General features: G+C 48.3%; 3 protein-coding genes and 1 non-coding gene across 5 annotated transcripts; all 4 read left to right on the top strand.

Annotated features, from left to right (window-relative positions):
* Nucleotides 1-619: 619 nt before the first annotated feature.
* On the top strand, nt 620-3,170 carry LOC117866560 (protein LYK5). The gene has a single exon (XM_034750802.2). It carries the CDS (start codon nt 774-776, stop codon nt 2,943-2,945), a length of 2,172 nt encoding a protein of 723 aa, XP_034606693.1. The 5' UTR covers nt 620-773; the 3' UTR covers nt 2,946-3,170.
* A 1,939-nt stretch (nt 3,171-5,109) lies between these two features.
* Nucleotides 5,110-5,183, top strand: TRNAE-UUC (transfer RNA glutamic acid (anticodon UUC)). The gene has a single exon. It is a non-coding gene; the product is annotated as a tRNA-Glu (tRNA).
* A 92-nt stretch (nt 5,184-5,275) lies between these two features.
* Nucleotides 5,276-9,523, top strand: LOC117866177 (uncharacterized). Of its 2 annotated transcripts, none has more exons than XM_034750330.2 (7): nt 5,276-5,433; nt 5,525-5,621; nt 5,711-5,852; nt 5,953-6,035; nt 7,902-8,036; nt 8,375-8,479; nt 9,216-9,523. In XM_034750330.2, the coding sequence occupies exons 1-7, from the start codon at nt 5,366-5,368 to the stop codon at nt 9,237-9,239; spliced, it is 654 nt and encodes a 217-aa protein (XP_034606221.1). In that variant the 5' UTR covers nt 5,276-5,365; the 3' UTR covers nt 9,240-9,523. The 2 variants fall into 2 exon arrangements, with proteins under 2 accessions (XP_034606221.1, XP_034606220.1); XM_034750329.2 differs by lacking the exon at nt 9,216-9,523 and adding an exon at nt 8,636-9,005 and having other exon boundaries at nt 5,277-5,433.
* A 139-nt stretch (nt 9,524-9,662) lies between these two features.
* Nucleotides 9,663-14,211, top strand: LOC117866939 (receptor-like protein kinase FERONIA). The gene is made up of 2 exons (XM_034751241.2): nt 9,663-11,072; nt 11,955-14,211. The coding sequence occupies exon 2, from the start codon at nt 11,977-11,979 to the stop codon at nt 13,852-13,854; it is 1,878 nt and encodes a 625-aa protein (XP_034607132.1). The 5' UTR covers nt 9,663-11,072; nt 11,955-11,976; the 3' UTR covers nt 13,855-14,211.
* Nucleotides 14,212-14,221: the final 10 nt, after the last annotated feature.

Consider the following 14,221-nt stretch of genomic DNA (forward strand, 5'->3'; position numbering starts at 1 on the left):
ATAGTTGCATATCCATCTTTGCTTGATGTGACACTTGACGCAGCCTTTTAGCTTGAGGTTGACATGGCTGGCCTTCTTCCAAACGTGGCCGATGACCTTCCAACAAACAAACGCGAGCCCTGGGTCTACATGCGTTGGACTGATTCAAGCGCTGTATCCAATAAAAAAATTGCTCGAAAAGATCTCCTCCTGTGTAAAATAAGCAGAGGAGATGATAGCCTTTGATAAGTACAGCACTGGATTGTTGACTTTTTCAACAAGCCTGGTGTTGGCTCCTGTTCGCACCTCGCAATCGTGCCAGTGAGTGCTGCAGTTGACCATCCTGCTGTTCCGTTCCGTCACTGCCATTGGCTAAACATGACAAATTGTTCCTGGATTTTGCTGGAATTCAGAGAAAAATCGAAGCGAAACAGTTCAGGTACGGGGAGAAAACCTTGAGGTTGACTTTTTCCTCGCAGTTTTTTTTAAACGAATTATGCAGAAACACTGCCAATTATATTAAAAAAAGATGAAACTTCATATTGGACAATAAAATAAAGAAAAAAAATAAGAACGCAACTCTAATTTCCTCGCAGTTCTTGGGTTGCCGGGACATATAGTAGTACTAATTACCAACTTTTTGTCTATAAATCGATGAGATTTTCCAAGTGAAAGAAAACTTCAACTCTGCAGATCCATCAGATGCATTCTAGTGTAGCTACCATCTGCATAGTCATCGGAAACCAAGTATAACACCCTATCCAACCTCCGGTTTGACTTTGACTTTGACTCCCATGACCTGTCCCCGATATCGTAGCTTCATCAGAACCCAAGATCCAAGAACTGGGCAACGCGAGGCTGCTGCAACAGCAATGGCCTCCTTCCATTCTCTGACAGCCTCCTCCTCCTCCTCCTCCTCCTCGTTCTTCTTGCTATTCATGATCTTCTTCCTCCTCTCCGGCGGGCTGCAAGTCCGGGCGCAGCAGCCCTACGGCAAGGAGACCAACGACTGCGCCCGCCAGCACAACTCCACCGGCATGCTCGGCTACCTCTGCGGCGGCGCCGGCAGCGCGCCGTCCTGCCCGGCCTTCCTCACCTTCACCGCCCAGGCGCCGTACTCGAGCCTCGCCTCCATCGCGGCGCTGCTCGGCGCCGACGCCACGACCCTCGCCGCGGCCAACGAGGTCGCGGCGGCGGCGCCGCTCGCCGATGGCACCCGGGTGCTCGTCCCGGCGACCTGCGCCTGCACGGCCACGCTGGAGGGCCGGTTCTACCAGCGGAATGCGACTTCGTACGTCGCCAAGAACGGCGACACGCTGCTCATCATCGCCACCGGCACGTTCCAGGGCCTGACCACGTGCCAGGCGCTCCAGGCGCAGGGGCTCCGCGGCGCCGCGCCGGAGACCCTCCAAGTCGGCCAGCCGCTCCCCGTGCCGCTGCGGTGCGCGTGCCCGACCGCGGCGCAGGCCGCCGCCGGCGCGAGGTTCCTGGTCAGCTACCTCGTCGTCCTGTTCGACGATGTCACCGCCGTGGCCGCGCGTTTCGGCGTCGACGCCGAGACCATCATTGCGGCCAACCAGCTCCAGCCGCCGTACACCATAATCCCTTCCACCACCCTGCTCATCCCCGTCAGTGCCCAGCCTAACGTGTCGCGGATCCAGACACCGCCGTCGCCGCCGCCGCCGCCGATGGTGACGGTAGCGCCTGCTCCGGGCAAGAAGAGCAGCAACCGTGTCGGGGTTTACATCGGCGTTGCGGTGGCGGTGGTTGCCGTCGCTGCGATTGTCTCAGCCGGCGCTGTCCTTGCTCTGAAGGCGCGGAGAAGGCGAGCCGCCGGCGCCGCTCTGGCCGCCGGCGAGGTGGCCAAGAAGGAAGGCAAAGGCAACGAGACGGACACGACGTCGTTGGGTTTCACCGGCGGCGGCGAGTTCTCCCTGTCCACCAGCGAGGCGTTCTCGAGCATCTCGGTGACGGACATCAAGTCCTCGCTGAAGATCTACACCTACACGGAGCTCAAGGCGGCGACCGACGACTTCAGCCCGGAGCGCCACCTCGGCGGGTCGGTGTACCGCGCGGCGTTCAACGGCGACGCCGCCGCCGTCGAGGTGGTCGACCGGAACGTGTCGTCGGAGGTGGAGATCATGCGGAAGATCAACCACCTCAACCTCATCCGCCTCATCGGCCTCTGCCACCACCACGGGCGGTGGTACCTCGTCACCGAGTACGCCGAGCACGGCGCGCTCCGGGACTGCCTCCTCGCCGCGGGCGCTGGCGCGGCGCCACCGCTGACCTGGGCGCAGCGTGTGCAGGTCGCGCTCGACGTCGCCGAGGGGCTCCGGTACCTGCACGAGTACGCGCGCCCGGCGTGCGTGCACATGGACGTCAGCAGCGGCAACGTGCTCCTCGCCGGCGACGGGCCCCGCGCCAAGCTCCGGGGCTTCTGCGCTGCCCGGGCCATCACGGGCGCCACAGCCGGCGCCGGCGGCGAGGAGGCAGCGCTGTTCACGATGACGAGCCGCATCGCGGGCACGCGCGGGTACATCGCGCCGGAGTACCTTGAGCACGGCGTGGTGTCGCCCAAGGCCGACGTGTACTCGCTCGGCGTGGTGCTCCTGGAGCTCGTGACCGGGAAGGACGCCGAGGAGCTGGTGAGCGACGGCGTGGGCGACCCCTTCTCAGCCCTGCGGGAGCTCGCCGAGGAGCTCGACGGCGGCGGCGACGCCGTGTTGCAGAGGCTGGAGGAGCTCGTGGACCCGGCGCTGCCGGCGGGGAGCTGCCCGCAGGACGCCGTGGTCATGATGGTCAGGCTCATCGAGAGGTGCGTCCGGCGCGACGCGGCGGGCCGGCCGAGCACCGGGGAGGTGGCGCAGCGCCTCCTCAAGCTGTCGGGGGTCTCGGCGGTCAGCTGGCGGAACTCGCCGGAGTCGCCACGGAGCTCCGGCAGCGGAAAAGGCCTGATGTACTAGACTAGCAGTAGCCTCTAGCTGTACCTTGCCAATCGTGCGAATTGTGAAGCTACCAAAGTGAAATGTTGTACTACTTTCACTTTGGTGATGAAGTGAGTTTTGTTTTCCAAGGAAAAAATGATAATAGTAATTGTTCAGGTTGCTTTTTTTTTTCCTTTTTTTTGTGATTTGATTGTAAATCGTATCAAGGCAAAATTTGCAAAACATCACTAAATTTTGCTGGCATCATCGAACTTTTTAAATTGATTGGATGCTATTACAAATCTATAGCCCTTCGTTGTAACCATTATAATAATATTTCTTTCTGTGGTCTCATGGAGAAGAAAACTTTTTGACCGTACACTCCTCAAAGCTTCTGAGACAATCAAAACACTAATTTGTCAAACTATTATGAAGTATGAAAGAGAGGAATACTTTTACACATGAAACTTATTGACTATTTTCATACTGTATAGGCAAGGAAGAGCGCTAAGGTGAAAATTTTGTGGCGGATAGAAAATCGAGTGAGGGCATTATGCCCCTGCTGAGTAGTGGCGGACTCAGCTTTTTGCCGAGACTAGGGAATGTTCAGCAGCCAGCCTGCACGTGCCACGTGGGAAAGACTGGAGGAGCCGAGGAACCAAGCTGCTACGGGGCAAGTTTACGAGGGCTATGCCACCCAGCGGCAATACCGGGTGGTTCAAGCGCGTGGCAGGGGGCTCGAGGCGTCGGGCAGTTACGAAACAAAAGGCGAGGCAATGCGAGGACAAGTGGGATCGGATTGTTTTTCCCTGTTCGGTGGATCGAGTCTTTAGTTTTTTCTGCCAAAACTAAGGTTAATGGAGGTTCCGTGAAAAGTTTCATGAACATTAAATAAATACCACATTAGTAATTTTGCTGACGTGGCAAGTATGAGGAGAAAGGAGAGCGAGTTTCATCATATGTGAGAGTAGTTGTGATATTTCGGACCGCTGACTAGTGATTGTACGTCGTGCTTTCCTCACTTCGGATGGCTAGCACACAAGAGATAAGGAGTTATACTGGTTCGGGAAAATCCCTATGTCTAGTTTCGGCAAGACTCGTGTTTCTTGGATCAAGTGTACTGAACTTACAACGGGATGCTTGCAAGCAAGCGTTCGTGCGATATGCGGGTGTATGCGTTGAATGCGTGATAGAGAGGAGGTCCGGTTCCCTTACATAGACCAGTTACTGGGCAACAACGTTGAGAAATGGAAGGGGTCCCCGACCTCGAAGGTCGGGGGTCGTGGCGTGGTTGGGGTAGTCTTGCGCCAAGGACCCCTTGTCCTGTCCTCTTGGGCAGTCGTGGGCTTTGCACGCCTTGTATGGTGGCTCCTATGCGGCGTGAGCTGCTTACTTACAGCTTGGCCTACTTCCGCGGCGTGCCGCTTCACTCGACTTTCCCCGACCTGCCCACAGCCAATCACGCCATTACGATCGACGCTGGGTCCCATCTCACCTTTAGACCCGTACCATGTCTAGTGTAGTGACATGATCTTTGAGCCTGATGGGTCGTCCTGACGATGAGGGTGATGATGACATCGGAGCGTGTGGATACGTATGGCTGCGTGTGGCTTTATCCTACAAGTCGTCCTGAGCGGTATAAGGGATGTAGCCTAACCTTCGGACCCATTTCTGATTCAATGAGAAGCAAGAATAATCCCATCGAATGTCACGCTTCTTTGATGCAAAAAGGATCAATCACAATGGAGATAGCCACAACGATTAACGAGAGCCACGAGGAAAAGCTTTTCCAATACTCACGCGTGCGCTCTTCAGGGAAGCTCCATTGTAGGACGCGTATCCAAAATAAAGGGCAAAGTAGTATATAACACTCACATGAAAAATCAAAGGTATTTAGTTCTAACGTCTTGTGGTTTGTTGTGGTAGAAAGCTATAGATTTGTGGACTACTTTGCCCTTTATTAACAAATAACAATACGTGCAAAGTTCGGTGTCCTTATGCAATTTTCGCCTTGCATCGATGCGCAAAACGCAAACACTTCCAGACTTGTACATCAATGCTCAAGGTTATAGTCAGGAGCATTTTAACCTGATGCGATTATTAGAGAGGAGGAATCAACGATTAATTCGACTGTCAAGCTGTAAGTCCTATGGTAATCCAGAGAAAAATATTAAGTAAACAAAAAGCATCTCATGAACACAATTCCATTGTCGTCTAGTCCGGTTAGGATACCTGGCTTTCACCCAGGCGACCCGGGTTCAAATCCCGGCAATGGAACTTGTTCTTTTGCAATTCCCATCTTTTTTTTTTGGCTCAATCTCAAGCGTTCATCTCTGATTGGACGGCCACCACGCCCCGCCGTAGGGTTCAACGGGCCCCGTGCCCCAGCCTTTCTCCATTTCCCCAAACCCCAGCTACGCATTCCGTTCCGGCGCCGCCGCCGCCGCGCACCGCCAGCGATGGCCGCCACCGCCGCCGACGACGTCGCACCGCCCACTGCCTCGGGCTACCTCGACCCCTCCTACTGGTTCGCTCCCTCCCTCCTCCTCCCACTTCTATGCTTTCCCGTCAGACCGAGCGGGGAGCAGCAATCTGATCCCGGCGGCCGCCGCGCGCAGGGACGAGCGGTTCGGTAAGGAGGAGCACTACGAGTGGTTCAAGGACTTCTCCCACTTCCGCCATCTCCTCGCGCCGCTCCTCTCCCCGTCCCTCTCGGTGCGTCCTCCCCTCTCCCCTCCTTTCCCCCAAATCCTGTCGCGTGGTATCAGTCAACAGGATCTCTGCTTCTTTTGCTGCGCGCGCAGGTCCTCGAGGTCGGGTGCGGAAACTCGCAGCTCGGGGAGGAGCTGCTGCGGGAGGGCGTCGCCGGCGGCATCACCTGCGTCGACCTCTCCCCCGTCGCCGTCCAGCGGATGCGCGACCGCCTCGCGGCTCAGGGCACCAAAGGTAAATTTCCTGATAAAAGAAGATGCTTTGACGCTTTGTGCCTGGTCATATTACCAATGGCCGACATTTTGTATGAGATTTTGGTCCTTGCTTCCTGCAGGCGTGGATGTTGTGGTGGCTGACATGCTCGACTTGCCATTCGAGCAAGAGAGCTTTGACCTCGTGATTGAGAAGGGCACCATGGTACGCATTGTTCATGAGCTTGTTCCATCTTGTGCAGAAGTAGTATCTGCAAATGTTTGAAGGTTGATTATAATGGATAATCATTGAACTTAGAACCTGAAGGACCATTGGGTGTTAAGCATCTAATGCACGGTCTAGTCTCACTAAATAGCACCTTAAATTTGAATATAGAAAAAAAAATATAGATGGGCCAAAAAGGCAATCTCATGACCTCAATCTGAAGCATACAGTGATTGTTTGGCCTATGCTATACTGTGCTAACCTGAGTACTGCATTCTGGAAATGTTTTTAGTACAGTGGTACTGCATTTTGGAAGTACGTTGGCAAAATACCAAGGAATGTTATGTGCTGGGCTTTGGACAAACATAAAGTCCCAACGAACGTTGGACTTATTAAAGACATGTACAATAATATTGTAACTAGAGTCCGAACAAGTGATTGCGACATAGATAACTTTCCGATTAGAGTAGGACTGCATCAAGGGTCTGCTTTGAGCCCTTATCTATTTGCCTTAGTGATGGATGAGGTAACAAGGGACATTCAAGGGGATATCCCTTGGTGTATGCTCTTCGTGGATGATGTAGTGCTAGTTGATGAAAGTCGAACAGGAGTAAATAGGAAACTGGAGTTGTGGTGGGAGACCCTAGAGTCAAAAGGTTTTAGACTCAGCAGAACTAAAACTGAATATATGAGATGTGACTTTGGCACTACTACACATGAGGAGGAAGATGTCAGTTTGGAAGGCCAAGTAGTGCACAGGAAGGATACATTTCGATATTTGGGATCAATGCTACAACGAGATGGGGATATCGATGAGGGTGTTAGTCATAGAATCAAAGCGGGGTGGATGAAGTGGCGCCAAACATCAGGAATTTTATATGACAAGAGGGTACCATTGAAGCTAAAAGGCAAGTTTTATAGGACAGCGATTAGACCTGCAATGCTGTATGGTGCAGAATGTTGGCCTACAAAAAGATGACATGTCCAGCAGATAAGTGTTGCAGAAATGTGTATGTTGCGTTGGATTTGTGGTCATACGAGAAGGGATCAAGTCCAGAATGCGGATATACGTTGTAGGTTAGGGGTAGCACCAATTGAAGAAAAGCTTATCCAACACCGGCTGAGATGGTTTGGACATATCCAACGAAGGCCTCCGGAGGCACCGGTGCGTAGTGGAACCCTAAGGCATGACAATAATGTTAAGAGAGGCAGAGGAAGATCAAAATTGACATGGGAAGAGGCAATAAAAGGAGATTTGAAGGGATGGAATATACCCAAAGATTTAGCCCTGGATAGGAGTGTTTGGAAAATTGCTATTCATGTGCCCGAACCCTGATTTTTGGCTCTTGTTGGGTTTCAACTCTAGGCTATGTTGTTGTTAATGTTGGTACTGCATTTTGGAAGGTAACCAGATAGCTCCTTTACCACCTTGATACGGTGTTATGATGATTGTCCATGTGTTAGCAAGAAGCAGAAGAGAGAATCGCATCTGTTTAGCATGCGTGCAAAAGGCCAGCATCAGCATGTATTGCCCAGCTAGAATTTGAAGGTTTCCGTCTTACAACGAAATGAGCAAACTCATTGTGATCTTTTAAGTGCAATGCATCTATTTTAGAAGTTTCCTTTAATAATGCAACAAAATACCGCACCAGTGAAATGGTTTCAACACAAAACTTCTGCTGGAGTAAAAATACAATGAGAGGGAACAGGAGTAGACCCAGTGTTCATGTCACAAATTAAGCATCATTGGAAACAACTCAGCACAATGTGTTATGTTCTTATGTTCATTCTAGTAGTGTCTAGTGCTAGTACATTATCTGATGTTACCTGTTATTAGACTTAATAAAGAAACATCCTTTTTCACAGGACGTATTGTTTGTGGACAGCGGCGATCCATGGAACCCCAATCCTACAACAGTAAAAAACGTGATGAAAATGCTTGAATGTATCCACAGGGTTTTGAAACCAGAAGGCATATTTGTATCAATTACCTTCGGACAGGTCAGGGAGATTCTCATTGTCCCAATGCACTTTCCATGAATTTCATTTACAACAATCATTCATGTGGGATTTATTTATTTCTGGTATAGTTCGACGGTGTTTCATTTCTTTGTTTGACAGTATAAAAATTTGTGCATTTCATACAATTTCCTTTTGAGAAGAACTACTTTTCTCATACATCTATGAACTATATCACACCATACAGCTAAAGATTGTCTTTTAGATGATGAAATAAGTAAAGTTGCTAAGAGGAACAAGCTTGAAGGCGAAGCTGTGTCTTATTATTTTCTTTTATCTAGTAATCTTTCTATTCTCAATGAAGAGTTTTCATATGGCAGCCACACTTTCGACGCCGATTTTTTGAAGCTCCCGAGTTTACATGGTCTGTTGAGTATAGTACCTTTGGTGACGGCTTTCATTATTTCTTCTACACTCTTAAGAAGGTTAATTCGGACCCTTGCTTTGATTTTACTTGAGCTCATCAATTACCTTGTAGGCATTATGGTTCAATTATACATGAAGTTTTATCATTACTGAAATCACTTCACCCCCTAGCAAAGCCCTGTCTTCTTAATTATTTCCCCTTTCTTAATCTCTAGGGAAAGAGGTCACTGGAGTCCAACAGTTACCAAAATATAATACCTCCTGCTCCAAGAATAAATATGGTCCATGAGGAGCTCGAGAGCGAGGATTTTATATTCCGCACAAATGTTGATGAGTTGTGAGTAGCAGGTTAACTAGCGAGTGCCTCAAGGTTTGAAGGTTTGATGAAAGAAGAAGCTAACACATCAAAAGAGAGATGCGTTTGTCACCCTGCAATGGTGTTTGTGGGCCTTGTTGTGCAATGGCGTGCTAGGGATCTATGTACAATATGGTTGTACATTGCGTGCTTGTGTTAGCTCTAGTTAAAGAATACTGTGACATCCTTTTTCCCGATTATGACATGTCAGTTTCATAGGTACAAAATCATATATTTGCCGGTAGCTGTTTACTGGGAGCAAGCCTGCCCTAAATTTTGTTTTTGAACTCGACGAGAAACTAGAACTTAGGGTGGGATCCTGGAAATGGCATGGCTTTGTTTGAGTTGGTTCATCTATGTCAGTTGAATCAATACAGTTTTGTTTGTTTGGAAAAGAAGACAAGTTAATTTGACAGCATATTTGGTTCATCAAACTTCAGGATGCAGAAGAAGCTGAAAGCTGAAGCAGCTCAGAAGCGCTGTGGGCATACCTTGAGGAGCGGGAGCACATGAGCGATTGAGTGCTTTTCCAGCATGAGCCCTGGGTGTTTGACTATAACATCGAACCTGCAGAAACTAGCTAGTGCGGACACACCTTTTTCTGGATTGAAATTCAAATCGACCAGTAAGTTTCAGGCCCTGTTAGGATGTTGGTTGACCTATTTTTCACTGTGGAGGAAATTCCTTTTCCTCCACGATGAAAGGCAAACACAAGTCAGAAAAGTATGGATTATCGACTATCGCTGAAGGTAAGGATTCTCTTTCCAGCATTCCTGGTCTAGTTTTGTTTGGGTTTAGGCTTAGATGTGGTGGGTTCTCGCTGACTGCTTTACTTGTTTGGAAGAGCTCCTTGAGCAGCAGGGGCAGCTGTACCAAATGTAAGGTTGCAGGGAATTAAATGAACTAAGATGTAGTTGAAAAAAAACTAGCTTTTTCTCATAGAAAGAGTCTCTATAGAGTTTGTCCTACAAAATCATTTTGGCCACATAATCACTTTCCAAGAGAATCATTTTCCATAGATAATCACTTTTTAAAAGAAGCTCTAACAAATAGGCCCGTGCACTCCCCTTCTCCCTTTTCGTTCTGCCTGGGCCTTTATCAGCTTCAGTGACCTTTTCTTCACTTTGTGCTCCCACTTCCTTGCAAAATCTTGCCTGCTATTTGAATTAACCTTTTTGATGATTCTTCGTGCGGCCAAGCCTCCTCCACATCTTCACCGATGACTCTACTGTTGGATCCGCCGGCACTCCCATTGCATTTCACACACTGACTTGAGGGTGAATCTCCTTTTCAGCCAGCGCCCCAATTATGCTCGTCGCCGTGAGTAGTGTGACCATCTCCGGTTATGGCCTGCCGGAGATAGCTCCTGAGCCCTGACTGACGACGGCGTTCGATTGGCTATTGTCGATGATCCATGGCCGGCCCCATCACGTCGAAATGTTTCAGAGCAATCCATGCATCTAAAATCACCTGCATGCTGGAGTTGCGATCGCGGCATCTCTTGTTTGATGATCAAGATCAGCGCCTGGCTGGCTAATGAAACGATGATCAGCTCTCCACACGACAGCTCTATTGCTGGCTCGTTCCGACGGTGCACCTCCACAGCCCTGCCGACTGGCGTGTAAGTTTAGGGGGTGTTTGGATACACCTCCTAAAGTTTAGTACCCGTCACATCGGATGTTTGGATACTAATTAGGAGTATTAAATATAGATTATTTACAAAACCCATTGCACAGATGGAATCTAATTCGCAAGACGAATCTATTAAGCCTAGTTAGTTCATAATTTGACAATGTGCTGCTACAGTAAACATGTGCTAATCATGGATTAATTAGGCTCAATAGATTCGTCTCGCGAATTAGTATAGGGGTTCTGCAATTAGTTTTATAATTAGCTCATATTTAGTCCTTCTAATTAGCATCCGAACATCCGATGTGACACTCCTAAAGTTTAGCACCTTATATCCAAACACCCCCTTAGCTTGCTCAGAAGTAGTCCTCCCACGCGCAATTGCCTGGACGTCCAGTTATCCTTCTCCTTTGTTTTTCTGTATTAGAGCAAGACAGGAGCTGGAAATGGTCTCCTTCGGCGTCCATATTCAAACCCATTGTAACCAGCCAATGACGACATGCTTGGGAGTTACCTGCCATTTGCATAGTATGCGCAGTTTTCCCCTTCTTCCCAGTCGTCCCTACCATCAACGGCGAGGTGAGCATCACCTACTACTACTAGCTTAGAGAGGCAGCGATAGATGATTCATGGTGGTGGGCATCTGCAACTCCATCGATAACACACAGGTACGTGGAGCACGAATCATTCTTAACTTAATTGCGCATACATGTCTATCAGGCTCTTAATTTGTGGAGATTCTCACCTTGTAATCCAGTCTTTTTGCACTAGCTGTGACTAATGCAGCCCACTCATAAGGGCTTCCTTTTCCATGGTATGCATCAAATATTTCTGTTCTTACCAGCATGTATAACTAGAGATTGAGGATTGACCAACCATTCTGCCTTCTTTTATGTGTGCGGATTTCGTTCTACGCCCTACAATCAAAGTGCCGTCGTTGTGAATACTGACACAGTAGTCAAAACATTACTTTGACCAGTAATATTATTATAGTAAAAAGACAAGGCAAAATGTAGCAAAGTTTTCATGTTTAGATATGAGCGGTTCAAGTTTAAACGTATTGACCGCATGGAACCCAAAACGACACTTATTTGTAATTCGCAAGCCATCTCCACTTAATTCAATAGAAGGCATGCAACTAATATCAATCCGTGCCATTACCATGCACAAGTTTAAATCAGGTTAGGTCAAAGGAGATGCCTTTTGAGTTATATAGTGCATACGTTTTGGTCAATGAACATTCATTCTAGCCACAAATCACAAGATATTAAGGGACACTCTGGAATTCACAATTTTTTAGGTCAACAAGTCTACTGCATTCGACTTATTCATTGAAGAGGGATGGGAAACTGTTTCATCACTACACATTTTCCCACTGAGAGGGCTCTCCGTACACATGTGACTACCAAAAGTACAGATTTGTACAAAGAAACAAAAGCATAAACGTATAGGTCCTGGTTTTTGCTGCCTCGGTCATCTTCTACAGTTTTCCATATTTACTTTTAGTCAAAGCAAAAACTGTTGTATTTACTGCTTTATTACTTTTAAAGGATTCGTCCAGAAAATAAAGTGATGGAATCGATGCAACAAAGGGATGACAGATCAAGGTGGATAGCGCATAGCAATCATAATATAAAATGCTTCACAAAATGGGAGATAGAAATAATAACCAACAACTATAGAACTATTATCGGGAGGGGTGCTTTCGGAGAAGTTTACAGAGGAGTCCTGGACAAAAGTGTGGTTGCTGTGAAGAGATTTGTCCACAATGTGAGGGAAAACTTTGATCAAGAATTGACCGCCCATCGCGAAGTCAATCACAAAAACGTAGTCAGGCTCATTGGTTACTGTGTAGAGGAAAATGCCCTAATGATGGTCACCGAGTATATCCCTAACGGAAACCTGAGTGGCGTTCTTCACAGTGACAGCAGCATCCCAATCTCTCTGGAAAGACGCATTAGAATCGCCACAGATTGTGCAGAGGCATTGGCATACATGCATTCTTACATGTATACTCAGGTCATTCATGGGGACATCAAGCCTGCAAATATACTATTAGATGAAAGCCTAGATGGAAGCCTCAGGGCAAAAATATCAGACTTCGGAATATCAAGACTAGTCAATGACCCAGATAGAACCTTGTTCACAGCCCATGTAGTGGGCAGCATAGGTTACATGGATCCTTTGTTTGCTCGGGATGGACGCCTCACTGCGAAGAGTGATGTTTACAGTTTTGGAGTTGTCCTGGTTGAACTGATCACTCGGAAAAGGGCAACAACATCAGGTGGGGAAGCCAACATTGTTGATGTATTTACTAACACTCTTACAAATGGGTTCAGAGGGGTGAGAGAGATCTTTGATGCTGAAATTACAAGCCAGAACAACATGAAGATTCTGGAAGGGGTTGCAAAGCTAGCCGGTGAGTGCCTGCTGATGGAAAGGGGAAGACGTCCTGATATGATTGATGCGGTAGAACGACTCCGGACATTTGGGAAAGCTGCACATCAAGGACAACAACGGAAGAGCAAGCCAACGCCTCCAGCTCTAGTGAATACTTCGCCCTCAGACCTCTGCCGCCGGTTCTCTCATGAAGAGATGAAGGCTGCAACAAGAAACTTCGACGACTCGCTTCTTGTTAACCCCGATGACATTTTTGGTAGTAGAGTTTACTGTGGTGAGATTGATGGGGGAGCAACCAAAGTGGCTATCAAGTGCCCAAGAAACAGGCATGGTGGTGGCCGTGAATCCCATTCTGTGATAGAGATGAGGTCAAAGCTCAGACACCGTCATATTGTGCCCCTGGTAGGTTATTGCGATGAGAACAGCGAAATGATCCTGGTGTACGATTTCATGGCTCATGGAACTCTGCACTATCACTTGTATGACAACAAGGAGCAGCGCCTTACTTGGAAGCAGCGTTTGGAGATCTGCATTGGTGCAGCTCGTGGCCTACACTACCTTCAGAGAGGTACAAAGCATGGCATTATCCACGGGAACCTGAACACAGAAACTATTCTCCTCGATGAGAATTGGGTTGCCAAGATTACTGATGGTGGTTTGTCCGATAATGCTAGCAACTACTGGGTCTTACGTGTCAATTTCTTAGCAGCAGAACCTCATGGCCTAACTGAGGAATCAGATGTCCATGCTTTTGGTGCTCTGTTGTTCGAGGTCCTGTCTGGAAAACTGGGTCGAATTCTTCCAAAGAAATACATGTTAGAATGGGCATTGCGTTACAAGGAGGAGGGCAGGCTTCATCTTTTTTTTGACCCCGCCCTTAAGGGAGAAATTAATCTGCAGTCTCTGAACAAGTTTGTCGAAATCGCTGCGAAGTGTGTTGCTGATCAGGAAATTGACCGTCCGTCGATGGAGGATGTGCTCTCGGACCTGGAGTGTGCCCTTCAGTTGCAGGTGGACGTGAGTGCAGGGGCGAGTGGAAGTGGAAGCTAAGCTAAGTTTGGTGTCAGGACGTCAGAGGGTGGAATGGGCAGGCACGATTTCGGAAGAACGGATTCTGATGAGCTGAACACTATCTCAGTGCCCGTATTGCGACTGTATCGAGGCTCCCTTGAGCATGTTTTCATGAGCTAATGCTGTTCCATATTGCCCGTTGTGTATTTGGTTTATATCTTCTGCATTGCGACTCTAAAGTCTAAAGTCGAGCCAACCTGTACAGCGAATTAGGACAATAAAGCAATCTATAGGGTAATGTATTACTCCCTCCGTTTTTTTACATGTTCTAAGTCAAACATGTCCAACTTTGATTAAATTTATAGAAAAATATAATAACAACTATACTACCAAACATATGCACTTC

The sequence above is a fragment of the Setaria viridis genome, chromosome 8, assembly GCF_005286985.2.
Source record: "Setaria viridis chromosome 8, Setaria_viridis_v4.0, whole genome shotgun sequence".
NCBI classification, from domain to species: Eukaryota; Viridiplantae; Streptophyta; class Magnoliopsida; order Poales; family Poaceae; genus Setaria; species Setaria viridis.

What these genes read in the sequence shown, in the direction of transcription:
- LOC117866560 (XM_034750802.2), top strand. Translation starts at nt 774, where the DNA reads ATGACCTGTCCCCGATATCGTAGCTTCATCAGAACCCAAGATCCAAGA.
- LOC117866177 (XM_034750329.2), top strand. Translation starts at nt 5,366, where the DNA reads ATGGCCGCCACCGCCGCCGACGACGTCGCACCGCCCACTGCCTCGGGC. An exon ending in TACCTCGACCCCTCCTACTG is followed by an intron (nt 5,434 to 5,524) that starts GTTCGCTCCCTC and finishes CGCCGCGCGCAG; the next exon opens with GGACGAGCGGTTCGGTAAGG. An exon ending in CGCGGCTCAGGGCACCAAAG is followed by an intron (nt 5,853 to 5,952) that starts GTAAATTTCCTG and finishes TGCTTCCTGCAG; the next exon opens with GCGTGGATGTTGTGGTGGCT.
- LOC117866939 (XM_034751241.2), top strand. Translation starts at nt 11,977, where the DNA reads ATGGAATCGATGCAACAAAGGGATGACAGATCAAGGTGGATAGCGCAT.